The sequence below is a fragment of the Coturnix japonica genome, chromosome 4 (genome assembly GCF_054131305.1).
Source record: "Coturnix japonica strain WE chromosome 4, WE-NBRP24, whole genome shotgun sequence".
NCBI lineage: Eukaryota > Metazoa > Chordata > Aves > Galliformes > Phasianidae > Coturnix > Coturnix japonica.
The window spans coordinates 83,180,117-83,193,842 of record NC_140666.1 but is presented as its reverse complement, the minus strand read 5'-3'; the positions used below and the strand labels follow the sequence as shown (position 1 = coordinate 83,193,842).

At 45.9% G+C, this 13,726-nt stretch overlaps 1 protein-coding gene across 1 annotated transcript; it reads right to left on the bottom strand.

Moving 5' to 3' along the window:
- Positions 1-3,770: 3,770 nt before the first annotated feature.
- On the bottom strand, positions 3,771-11,634 carry TNIP2 (TNFAIP3 interacting protein 2). The gene is given in 7 exon segments (XM_015862925.3): positions 3,771-4,673; positions 4,675-4,770; positions 5,246-5,377; positions 5,827-6,108; positions 6,649-6,738; positions 8,379-8,684; positions 11,008-11,634. Coding segments are annotated over 7 exon segments (1,455 nt in total). The 5' UTR covers positions 11,434-11,634; the 3' UTR covers positions 3,771-4,550.
- Positions 11,635-13,726: the final 2,092 nt, after the last annotated feature.

Sequence of the window (13,726 nt, the reverse complement as noted above, 5' to 3'; positions counted from 1 at the left end):
ACCTCTTCCCCTCAGGACACGCTCACCCAGCCAAGAGCATCCTGAACAAATGAGTGCTGGTAACTGGAGGGTTATTGTTCTAAGAGCAGTTAAGAGCTGTAGAGTAGGCCACTGAGGTTTGTTGGTTTATTTTAATTGAATTCTGTATTTGTAGTCAGTGAGGACTCCTGCAGCCGATAAATGAAAACTCTGAACAGCATTTGCACCTTGGTGTAGGCATATCTCGTACGTACACTTGTTTCTTATGATGTCCCTGCTCTGCAGAGTGCTGCAGCAAAGCACTGTCTTCCCAAACATCCCAGCTGCCTTGCTGAGGACAGGGGAACACATCCCTCACCCCAAGAATCATCCTAATTCATTCATTCACAGTGAAAATCTGTTTGATTCGGAGACCCAGGTAAAGGCTGTTTCTTGCAGGGAAGAGTTTGCCAACCCCAAAGCAGGGGATGTGTGTCCCTGGAGAGCTGTTCCCTGCATCCCAGGGTGATGTTGTGTTGTAAGGAAGGCTCTGGCTGAGTGGACTCCAGCACCTGCACTGCTGTCATCTTTTGGCTCTTGGGCTGCTCCATTGTGACATGGAGGTTAGAGGTGGTCTTGTGCTGTTAAGGAGCAGGTAAGAGGGGCTCAGCTGTGTCCCAAGGGAGGTGGAGGCCTTTCCCTATAGCATGACCTCGCTTTGTGAGCATCACCTTGCTCCTCTGAGCTGTGTTCCCAGCTGGCTGGTGCAGGTGGCTGCTGTGGGGTGAGCTGCAGCTGGCCCTGACTGGGGAGGGCTGTGGGGGCACACCTGGAGCCAGGCACGGGCTGGTCCCTCACCCATGAGGAGACCTAGTGGGGCCAACACAGGGCTCACCTCATAACACATGTACTCCACCTGTGAAAGCTGCCTATGATACGTGCATGTAGCCAAGGCAGTAAGGTGCCTCTTGGAGTGGGGAGGAGATGCTTTCTGTGTCACTGCAGATTTAGCAAAGAGATTGGATGCGTTGGTGTGGCACTGAGTGGGTGGGTGACAGCGTGAGCAGTCAGCACCGTCCTGTTCATCCTGGTCCCTGTGTTGGTGCTGGGAACTGAGCTGGGGAACAAGTGCCTTTAAGTTAATCATATGCTTCTAATGCTATGTTTTTGTTGTGTTGTTTTTTAGTGCCATCTAGAAATAAGCTTTCTCATAACCCCCCGCTGGTCCAGTGCTCGCTGTGCTGTGGTAACACCACAAGCCCCTGAGGGAGGTCAGCAGCCATTGCAGATACTGGACAACCAGCACTTGTCATGAAAGGTTCTTTCACCAATGGCTTCTCACCCGTAAATGTAAAAAGAGGTAAAAGTGGATGTAAGAATGAGAAGAGAGACCGCACTGAGCCACTTTGAACCTCGGTGCCTTGAACATCCACTGGAGGAGCAGCTTCAGAAGCTCTCCTAATCTTCCTGGAGCTGTGACACCCTCAGGCAGCACGTGCTTAGAAAGCTGCAGTGTGTGAGCTCAGCTGGGCACTGTCCTTAGCTGGGGATGTGAGGTGCCAGGTGAGAAGCCAGAGCACACAGCAGCAGTGAGAGCTGCTTAACCTGGTATCGCTCTGCTTTGCTGCTTTGACCTAATAACGTGCAGGTATTTCTCGTGCTTTAGATGTGTAGCTGAAACTCACAGGCTGGTTGCTACTGGAGCATGCTGTTAAGAAATTTTACTACAGCACACTTTGAATTCACATTGATTTTACAGAAAAAGAGTTTGAGACTTCTCTTTTTTTTTTCGAGTGAGAAGCTGCTGTTCTGAGCGCGATGCTGTGGCATGCTGCTTGGAATTTCCCTTGCTTTCTATATATACACATGCAGCAAAGCCACAGGAAATAGAAGTTTAAAAAAAACCCAGCCATAGAACATAGGTATCTTCTTGAACAAATGTTATTCTTGTCATTGGTTTTATCATTAGTGAGCACTTAATCGTCAGGCGTCACTTAAGGCTTGTTTTAAAAGATCAGATGCCCTATAAATCAGTTGAGGGGGAAATGCATGGCCTTGTAGTTGCTGAAAAATGAGAGGATTTCTAGGCTCTTGGTTCTGTAGTTCTGTGCTTGCTGTGCTACAGAAGGCAACTTTATTGTTGATCTTCTTTCTCTTGGGGCTTTTGGGGTGGGGACTCAGTGCTGAGGTTTCTCCCAGTTGTCTCTTCTGTGATTCAGTGAGTCACTCTTGCCTACAGTTGCTGTCATGATAATCTGCTGAGGGCCTATTTCTGCATGGCAACAGGCATAGTCTGGCGTTATAAGTAAACAGCATTTACTTTAAAATCCCATCCAAAATATGGCATCATAAAATCCAGCAGCCATGAAGACTTAACTAGCCAACACTCAGACTGAATCTGTGGTCTGAAATCGTCGTTAGTGAGAGAACTGCTCAGGAGCCCCGAGCCAGTCCTGGAGAGCAAAACTTGAGGAAGGTGATTCTGAAGAGGGAGCAATTCTAGGAGAAGGGATGGACTTAATCACGAAGGTAGTTGGGCAAATACACCCAGGCATCTCTGAATGTGTGATAGCACATTCATACAAGATGGTTTCCTGTCTCCTTCCAGACTCCACAGGCCTACAGGGGTACATCTGCCAGCCTTTCAGTACTGTTCTGCCTCTCGAGTGAGGGTGCTGCTCATCAGTGCCGAGAGACTGACAGCAATCAGAATGAGCCCATAACGGGGTTTGGTTACATTGGATGCCTTGGGCAACTGGTGCAGCAAATAAGGAACTGAGTCCCATGTGGTCATGCAGACTTCTTGCACGGTTTCAAGAGTCTGTGCAAATTTACAAGTGTGTTTTCAGTGAACACATGTCGTACAAATGGCTACTGAAAGGTCATACAGTTTATGCTGTTCGAGTTGCTTTCATTCCACGCGGTTCCTTTCTTACTCACGCACTGTCATTGCTTTCTTTTGGGAAAGAAGCTGCGTTGCTTTCACTGTTTGACCAATCAAGATACACACGACATGGAGAGCAACCCAAGTGGCAGAGAAAAAACTACATGAGGCCAAAGGAGCTTTTCTTAATGTATAAAGGTTTGTCTAATGAGATGCAAGGCAAGAGAAATTACCTATTGAGAGATTAGCTGTGTGCCACAGGAAGTTTAATCATATTTTTCTCAGCGTATATTCTGGGTGCTACATCTAATCTCAAAGACCTTAAAAGGCAATGTTTGAAATGGTCACCATAAAGAAGAAAAAAGAAAGAAAAATCTCTTCTACTTCTTCCAGCTGTTCTGTACAAATATAGACTGAGTGAATGCACAAATCCTCTTCAAGGAAGCAAAGCAGAAGATGGGGGTGGTGTTAAAGTAAGGTGGGTGGATTTCTTTGGTATATTTGTCTGTGCACCATCCAGCTCTGACCTACTGAGAAATACTGGAGCTGTGGCTGAGAAAAACCCTCCAGCCCCAGCGTGTAGACATTGTTATGTCTAATCCTTCTTCTTAAAACAACTTCCTCATACAGCTGAGGGATTATCTCCAGTGTAGACAGGACGTGAAGAAATTTAAGCTAGCAATGGCCTAGTCACAAATGTTGTGCAGCAGGGTAGGGCATTAAATTTACTCCCATGCATCTGAAATGTCATTTGTCTTCTAAAATGAGTGATTTTCAACATATTTGAATATAGTTTGAGATGCTGGTTATCGCTGCAGGAATGGAATAACTCATACCTGAAACCATGACATTTAGTTAGCCAATAAGGAGCAGACTCTTTTACACTTAAATACACTAAAAGATAGTTTTGACTACTAATACAGTAAAGTGACTGCACAATCATTTTTATTATAAAAAATACTTAAGTAAAATTGGAATACAGTCAATAATTACACAAATGTGTAAATTCTTTATGGCACAGAAAAAAAAAATAAATATCCCTGTACATTGTTTCTGTGCAAAGAGACAGGCTAGTGTTAGTCAATAACCAACCAGCCCTTCAATTCTTCCTTGACTTCTGATTGCAGTTGAAAATAAGGATTTTCCAGTTCAGCTTCAATCTCCAAGAAAATACTTTTACTTTAAATCCAGATAAAGTACAAGATTCCTCTTATCTTGTGCCAAACGGTTCCTTTCCCCATTCTTCAGCATGTGCTGTTTGGAAGAGAATGATGTTTTCAAGTTCAGTGACTCTTTTTCCACAAGCCTTCAGACTGTTGTGAACAATCAGACTCAAGAGTCAAACTGCAATTTAAAGGCAGTTACCACTACATCTTGTTTTCTTTAGTTCATAGTAGAGTTTGCATTACACTTGCTGCTTGCATTGCTTGCAATTGTTAATTTCTTCACGAAAACATTTTGCTTTTTCTTCAAGTCTTTTCATAGAGTCCATGAAAAGGTGAAATCAAATAAGAGGTAGATCCTGTTTGTCCTCCTAGTTCCTAAGAGATGTCCATTTAAATTATTCTGGTGTAGGACCATAGGAGATGGGCCACGTTTGACTGTCTATAGAGTAGTGATTGATTTATGTGCCTCATATCACATTGTCATTGACAACATTCTGTAACATGCTTGAGAAATTCATCGCTGAGTTCATCACTGAAAAACCTCATACAATGAGGACATCTAAGTTCACCCTGTGCCCTGCCCTCTGATCCTGAGTTTCCATTGTCTGCAGGTGGGGAAGTCTGTTCAGACTGTGAGGCTGTTCTTCTTGCACCTGGTTGGCCTGGGCTGCTGCCTCGTAGGTGTTCCACTTTTGTCTGTACATGCGTATGATTTTGGTTACCAGTGTGAACTCTGAAGCGACTACTTGTGTCTCTGGAGTCCTAGAAAGAGAAAGAAGAGCTCTTGAGGAAAAAATAAAACAAAATGAAATGAAGTAAAAGTCTATCTCCAAAATAATTTTATCACCTTAATCTGGAACGTGGCTTATGTCTTTACCTGACGATTTGGAAATAGGCAACATTTTTAAAGTTCTATTAAGAAAAAGCAGGCTTGTAGAAAACAGGGCAGAGCCAGCATGAGACTTTAAAGACACCACTGTTACAAAAGTCAATTTGCCCTCTCTTCCTTATAACAATTCACTATTACTGTGGTCAATGAAAAGAGGGAAAATGGGCTGGAAAGAGATATGTATGTAGTGGGATGAATTTCTACTACAACACAAAGCCATGAACCAATAGTTTGTGATGCTGCACTGAACTGAAAAGGTTTTAGAAGTACTAAGATTTCTTAATGTTTTCCTAAGAGTACATTGTAGATGAGATGTTCTCATTTGAAAAACTTGTTTTGCCTGTTTACCTTCTTGCTTTCTTGTCTTCTTGCTAGCTGGTGTTGCAGACATGAAATTTCCTGCTGAAGTTCTTGTATTTTACTCTGTGCTCGTTCCCTGTCTGATCTCTCTGACGTGAAATCATCTTTATAAACTAGGACCTGAAAAAGAATTATGTCAACATTTTAGTAAGAGTATGGCAGGTGAGATTAAATAGAATCATAGAATTACCAAGGTTGGAAAAGACCTAAAAGATCATCCAGTCCAACCATTCACCTATTAGCAATAGCTCCCAAATAGTTGGGGCTGAGACTCTGATTTGTAAGCATTTCTTTCCAGAATCTCAGACCATCTCTATCATATCCATGCTTTAAATGCAGCTGTATTTCTTTTTCAGATCTTACATATTGTAATATTTTGTCAAATACAGACATAAAAATACTGTAATGGCAGCAGAGCTGCTTGTAATCCTTTAGGGAGGGTTTCTTTTTCAAGTGTTATTAAGTAGCCCAGTGAGACAAGTGGCAAAAGGGAAACATTTGAGGTCTGGCTAAAAAGAAATTATTCCCAAATCTAGGGGAAAAAAAATAAATAAAAATAAGAAGTGAACCTGTTGCTCCAGCATTTGTATGCGCTCATTATCTCCTTCTCTGGCCTTCTTCACTTCTTCTAATTCTCTCCTTGATTTTTTGCACTCATTCATTTTTTCTTCCAGTAGCTTGTTCAGCCGGACTATCTCCTTCTGCATCAGCTCAGAATTGGTTTGTGCTGAAGCTACGCCGTGCTGCTGCTCCAGCTGCGACTTCAGCTCTTTCAGCTGCAAGTGGAGCCGCTTCACATACTCATCTCTACTAGCATCGTACTTTTGCCATTTTGCATTTAAGTCTTCCACCTGAAAGAGCACCCAGTAGCGTCACAACATGAAGATGCAAACTTCCAGGCCCTCATAGATTGTCTATACAGGCAGGACCCAAATTTCTCTATGTATCTAGTACATAGTACACTGTCTCAACCACCAACTACCAATGAGCTACTCCATGGGAGAGCAGAAGGTCATTAACCCATAAACTGGGTCTCCATAGACAGCTGTCCCCATCTGCCAAGTCACAGAGATGGTATTAAATCATATGGAATGCAAAGGGTTGGTAGTCACCCCTGAACTAGTGCCATTCTACTGGAGTGGAATATCAATGCAGGGAAGGAATAAGAAAGCCATTTCCTTCTGCATTGTATTTTTAATAACTAAAATAGATTTAAAATAACATAATAAGCTGTTCTTGGCCAAGAGAACAAAGACTGCCATGAAAGGACTAAAACCATTGTGGAATTGCATTAAATTGGCCTTTAAGTTTGGAACAGGTAGGCCTGGTTAACCCAAATACTGTCATTCAAAATAATCCAATTCTTACTTAATAAAAAATGAAGTACTCACGTGAGCTACTTTTTGTTTTAACATTCTGTTTTCCTCTTGCAGTTTGCAGATAAGGGCTTGAGGTGAAGTTTCATTGTCTAATACCTGTAACTTTCAGATAAAGAAAGCGTTATTAAGCTACGCTGTTGTACTGGAGGTCGTTTCTTTTATAAGTACTTGGTATCAGTAATACAAATATGTACATCTGCCTCCTTGCTCTCTATTTTCCTATATAAGAGGACAGTCTACAGCTTTTCATCTTAATAAGCACCATGTAATCAGGTTTGTTTGTTTTTAACTGCCTCAGTATTCCTTTTAAATGTCTGTGTGGTCTCATCATATCTCACTCAAAGCCTCCTGAAGCAACAAGGCCAGTAACACACACTTCACCTGCCAAAGGGTCTCCAGTGCTGACAGCAGCACTTGGCAGTTGACATGAAGTTATTGGAAACCACGTATTTGGAGTGGGGAAAATGCATGACAAGGGCACAAATGTGTCTTCATCTTGCTCTGCTCTTACTGTCAATTTTGGCTACTATGAGAAAGTAAGCGGCTTTTTAATAGTAATTTCTAAATCGACAAAAGGACACCAGTTTTTTTTTATACGGTTGTGACATCTGCTTTAAAAAACCCCAGTGTACGTGAGTAATACAGAGCACTTTTGTACAAAATTCCCTAGAATCAGCTAGTACTTGCCTCTGAAATTTCTCTTCAACAGGGAAGTCCCCGCTGGACAAGGTTAGCTGGTTATTACATACATCAAAGTCAATCAAGTTTCCTGTCTATCAATTATACCGTGTATGAGAATACTGGAAGTTTCAAGTCCCTTATGAAGTCTTTTCTTCTTATACCAACCCCACCTCTGTTTCTTACAGGTAGTTTTAGCACGACTAAGTTTCCTCTGGAAGTGCTCCTTGAGTGTTTAACAGAGTGGAAGTGACTTACACACGCACATATCACAAAATCATTGGTGCACAATCATCTGAAACACAGCTGCACCACTACATGATCAAAATCACCCAACAGAACAACACATGCTATGGAGTGCTACAGCATCTTACTCATCCTATCTGGTTTTAGAGGCAGCATCTCTAATTTTACTCACTTATAGTATTTTCATGAATTACTTCATCACTGCAACCCTCTGTGAGTTCTGGAAGAGTGGAACAACACTCTACCCTGCACTGAAAAGCTTCAACTAAGGTGACGATGTTGTGAGGCCACAACACTGTGTGGCAAAATCCAGGTGTTTGCAGCTCCTCCGCTCCCACCAGGGACGTTTCTACCCCTTCCCTACCATGAAGCAGTTTGTCAAACACACCGGCTGGAGAGAAACATCATCTCAGAGTGGGAGGGCAAAGGGGAACCCCAGAGCAAAAATAGGTAAGACATTTTGACCCGCTCTTTCCTAACCAACCTCCTGTAGCTCCATACTACGCGTGCAAAGCCACGTGCCATAGAGTTGTTAATAGAAACACTACTTGAAAAGAATTATTCCTTATTCTGTGATTTAGATGCTGTCAGCAGTCATCACGTATCAGCTTCAAAAACACAGCACCATCTAGTGATGCACACATTCTTCAGTCTCAGGATGGTATCTGCCTGCTGGACGTGCAGGGAAGAATTGCAATCAGTGAGTCAAATTATCTGAAGGCGTGTTTCTCACTGCTTCCCAATTATAACTATTGTATTATAACGAGTACCTCAGAAGCTAGTAGTACGTGCACAAAACATAGCAGCTGTAAAGATACCTGATTAGATCTTTCAGTAGCAATCTGGTCATCCGAATTCCCCTTCTCTTTTCTTTGCTTCTCTTCTAAACATTTTGCCAGATGTTGACACATTTCTGCTGTGGATGCTAATTTACGTTGAAGTTGGTGAGTTTCATCAGTCAGCGACCTGCACAGAACATCACTGGTGGCCTGAGCCTTCTCCCGCTCTGCCAAGCTCTTCTGAAGTCGTAAGATTTCTCTCTCCTTTTCGTATGGAGGCTGATTTATCATCTGCTCTATCTCTGCGTTTTTCTCCTCTAGCTGCTGATTCAACTTCTGCACCTCCTAAACGTAAGGGAGGAGGAAGTTATTTAAAGCGTAGTGAAGACAAAAGCCAAAGCATAAGATAGAACTTTAGATTGCAGCAGTTCCACATTGCTCCTATACTCCCTGCAAAGTACTTAAGGTAAAAATAGATCCATTCTATATAAATGCACAACCTTAGAACTGTTGTTGAATCAAGACTGTGGGTCATCCACATTGCAGCAAGTTGTTAGCATCAAACCTATGTTCTCTGAGAGGGAAGAAGGCAGCTTACAGACAGGTATGACCGCACTCAAGCAGCATGCACTCATACTATACCAGTCCTGACTCTGCCAAAAGCAGCCTGTGCCCAGCATCCTCAAAAAGCAAAGGATGCCAGTGAGTGGCAGATCTCTGCAGGACCAATGCTGCCCTGGGTGCCAGCACAGACATTGAGCAAGCAGTCAAGCTTGACTCGACCCCCCCCAGTCCTTTAGGAGCATCGAAGTCAGAGGAAGCACCGCCACCACATGGGGCAATGACTTCAGAAAGTGTCTTTTTGTCATTATTTTTAGTGGCAGTGATTTCAGCATTGTATTTCTAAAGAAGTAATTTTCAGTCTAACTTACAGAAATAGCACTCGTTCTTATTACTAACACATTCTTTCATATGGTGCTGAATTTCCCCTTTGCTACAGATTAAAGGTATTCAGCATCAGACTTTGGAACATATTTGGATCCCACTGGTCTGCAAGCGCCACTAAGATCAGCTCTTACTACAAATTTCCAGACCTGAACACATTTACATGTGTTGTAGGTGAGCGTCATATGTGGAAAACGTTTTGTACAAACATTAGGTCAAGAGAGGGCTTATGACAAAAACACTTGTTTCAATTTTAAGTACTGCTTCTTGGGTCGGAAATTCCTCCTTTATACGGCTTCATACAGAAAGAAAGGCTTAGAAATTCTTCAAGCATTCTTAGACTGAGCATGGGAAAGTCTTAGCGGCAGCTCCAGAAATAGGTCCTGGGGGTGGGAGGGGGCACAGCTCTGTGCTGCATCAGAAAAGGGATCCAATCTCCCCCTGTCTGCCTCGTCACTATGCAGAGTGCAAAGCTCCTAATGCTGAAGTGCTTTCACTGTCAACACAACGCCAGCCATTGCTTTCACAAAGATAATGGAGAAAGCGGCATTACCCATCATCTGTACTTCATTTGTACCAACTGTTGCTACTTCATCTGGTGCAAGGAGTTTATAGCATCTTCTGAGCTGGAGGGGAGCCTTAAAGGCCATCTGGTCCAACTGCCCTGCAACGCACAGACACCTCCAGCTCCACGAGGTGCTCAGAGCATCCTGCCTGTGTCCAGGGATGGCACTTCCAGCAAGGCTGGGCAACCCCACCACCACTATTGTACAAAGCTTTATTCTTTATACCTCATCTAAACCTCCCCTCTTTTAGTTTGAAACCATTTCCCCTTGTCCTATCCCAACAGATCCTGCTGAAGACTCGGTCCCCTTCCATCTTATACCCCCCCTTTAGATACTGAAGGGCCACTCTCAGCTCTCCCACAGAATGATCCGGGTTGGAAGGGACCTCAAGGATCATGTAGTTCCAGCCCCCCTGCCTGGCAGGGCCACCAAACATACACCTTTACTAGATCAGGTTGCCCAGGGCCCCGTCCAACCTGGCCTTGAACACCTCCAAGGACGGGGCATCCACAGCCTCCCTGGGCAGCCTGTTCCAGGGCCTAACCACTCTCCTAGTAGAGAACTTCCCCCTAACATCCAACCTAAATCTTCCCTCTTTCAACTTAAAACCATTTCCCCGTGTCCTGCTATTGTCAGCCCTTTCGAAGAGTTTACTCCCCTCCTGGGAGTAAGTTCCCTTCATGTATTGAAAGGCTGCAATGAGGTCACCCTGCAACCTTCTCTTCTCCAGGCTGAACAAACCCAACTCCCTCAGCCTGTCCTCATAGGGGAGGTGCTCCAGCCCCCTGATCATCTTCCTGTCCCTCCTCTGGACCCTTTCCAAAATCTCCATGTCTTTTTTGTACTGAGGGCTCCACACCTGGACACAGTACAACAGATGGGGCCTCACAAGAGCAGAGTAGAGAGGGACAATCACCTCCCTATCCCTGCTGACCACCCCTCTCCTGATGGAGCCCAGGGTCCCATTTGCTTTCCGGGCTGCCAGAGCGCACTGCTGGCTCATGTTGAGTCTTTCGTCCATCAGGACCCCCAGGTCCTTCTCTGCCGAGCTGCTCCCCGGAGCCTTCTGTTCTCCATGCTGAGCAGCCCCAGCCCTCAGCCTGTCCTCGAGTAAAGCAACACAGTAAAGCAGCTCCGCAGCTCCCCGCACTCCTCACCTTGTTCAGCGCCTCCACTCTGAGCCCCGAGAGCCGCTCGCTGTCCCTCAGCCGCTCCCGTTCCTGCTCCAGCTGCTCCAGCAAACTCTCCACCAGCGAACGTGCCGGCTCGGCCCCTTCCCCTCCAGCCCCCGGCTGTTGTTGCTGCTGCTGCCGGGCCAGGCTGCCCCGCAGCTCCCGCACCGTGGCTTCCTTGGCTGCGAGCTGCAGCTGAAGGTGCTTGAGCTGCTGCGCGGACTCGTGGTACAGGGTGCAGAGCGCGTTGTACCGGGGCACTTTGCTCTTCAGGCTCCTGTTCTCCCGGTGCAGCTTTTCCAGCGTTTCCTCCACCTGCCTGAATCGTGCCACCAACGGGTCGGTGCTGCCGGCCTCGCTCACCGAGCACATGGCGGGGGACGGGCTCTGCAGTATCCCGGCCAGGTGCATGGAACCCTCGGACACGGTCCGACGGCTGCTCGGCGCTTCGTTCTTCCGCCTCCCCCAGCGCAGGAAGAGCCGCCCGCCTTTAAAGCCGCGGGCCCCGCCCCGACGCCGCTTACGGAGCGGGGAAGCCCGCAGCGGGGCGACCTGCAGGCGGCAGCGGGCGGCAGAGCGGGGGAAGCCCGCGGTGCAGGGAGCCGGGATGGGACGGGATGGGAGCCGGGGGGAGGGAGAGGAGGAGAAAGAGGGGGGTTACGGCGCTGAGAGCCGCCGGGAGAGGGGCTGCCAGCGCAGCACCGCCCGACCTTGCGAAAGAGCCGCGCCAACCAGAGGAGCTGCGGGGATTTCCGGGCGCAGGAAGGGGACTTCCCTCACCATCATCACCATCACCTTCATCACCATCACCATCATCGCCATCACCATCATCACCATCACCCCCCTGAACACACCTTGGCCCGCGCCCACCCTGCGCACGGACAGCAGCGCATATTGGCATCAGTGGAGCCCTGAATACATGCGGGTTTTGTTTGCAATGCTCAATAAATGCACGTCTGTGCGCAGCGACATCGTTATTCAACAAGGCTCTGTAGGTGCGGATATGAGGGAGGGCAGAGCAATGTGTGAGCTGCGCTGGTAGCGGCCACCACGGAGACACCGTGAAGAATTGGTGTAAAATATGCAGGAGTCAGGACAGGAGGCGTGTAGAAGAGGTTAAGCTGTGGAGCCCAGGTGGTACTGGATTCATTTCAGCCCATTGTGAAGGCTGTGCTGATGCAAAAGAAACATTTTTCCCTGTGAGGACAATGAAGCTCCTACTTCATTGCATTCATTGCTTTCAAAGCATTGAAACTGCTTTGAGCAGTTAGGGATGTCCCAACATGAAGTATCGTCTGAGTCAATGGATCAGTGACAAAAAGAAAGCCATTATTCGGTTACCTCAATACGAAAACCGGATGCAGTAGAGTCATTAAGGTTGGGAAAGACCTCCATGATCACCTCGTCCAACTTCAGCCCATCCCCACCATCCCTCAGTGCTACATTGACCCTTTCCTTGAACTCCTCCAAGGTCGGTGACTCCACCACCTCCCCGCAGCCCGTTCCAATGCGTCACCGCTCTTTCCGAGAAGGAATTTTTCCTAACAACCAACTCAAAATCATCAGTTAGTTCTGCTATTTATAAAAGCACCAGTTGAACGTTATGGAAAGTTATAGAAGACCCCGTGTGATGGGAAATGGTGAAGTGCTTGTCAAAGAAGGTCTGCGGTACAATTGTTATCCCATCCTTTTGTAACACTGATACTCTGTGATTGCACACTGAAAAGTGCTGTGTGCAGGAATGCAGTTCTTGATCCTTTAATTGAAGACACGGTTGAGTCTATGAAAGGGTCTTTGAGCAAAGGCAGAGGAAAACACCACCGGCTTGGGGGAAATCTGCCCTGCGTAAATCCTGAGTGAGAAATGGATCCCTGATGTTCTTGGGAATGCCCTTGGGTGACTGTTCCCTTTTGTCATTTCTGAAATGTGGAGGAATTCTCGGGAATTCAGTGACTGGGAGCTGTGCCAGATGGTGAGTCAGACCCCGCCGTGTGCTGCTGGTGATACGGCTTTTCCTGGATTGCCTTCAGCTGGGCACGTTTGCTGATAAAGCAGCTGAGTGGATCAGCAGCTGAGTGGTGCCGTGTCGGTTCTCAGTTCGTTAAGTGCAGCGGTTTTGATTAGCAGGTAACTGTGTGAACAGCAGATGTGTGGCTCTGTGTGGCTTTGTGCAATGGAAATGCCTCTCTTTCCATGCCTCGCTCATCTCAGCTTGCAGTGTTCACTTCAACCCTTTCCCAGACTAAGATGTAGCAGTGCATCAAAACCGTATCAGTCAAATTTAACCTCACATAAATTAAAAGAAACGTTAACAGAAGTTATTTAAAATCATTTATTTTCATGTATCATAACCCACAATTACAATGTCTGCATATGAACAGAAGAGATGAGGTGCTCCCTAGGAACAAAAAGGAGATAAAGCAGATCGGGGGAAACTGGTAAGTGGGAAATGTGAACGGTGTGGCTAGATTGGGTGAAGTGTTTGTAGACATGGGAGGGGGCTCATTTTTATATGCCATTTTGAAACATGAGTTATTTGTAGTGTTGGTAAGAAATAGTTTATAAAAATCATAGCTGAAAAGATTAATTCCTCAGCTTCCTTTGCTGTTGACTTTTCAGGGCAACCAGGAGTAAAAAGCCATTGCTGGCTTATTGGCCCCAGTGACATCTCCTGGTATGTCTCCAAATACCCATCACTATATAA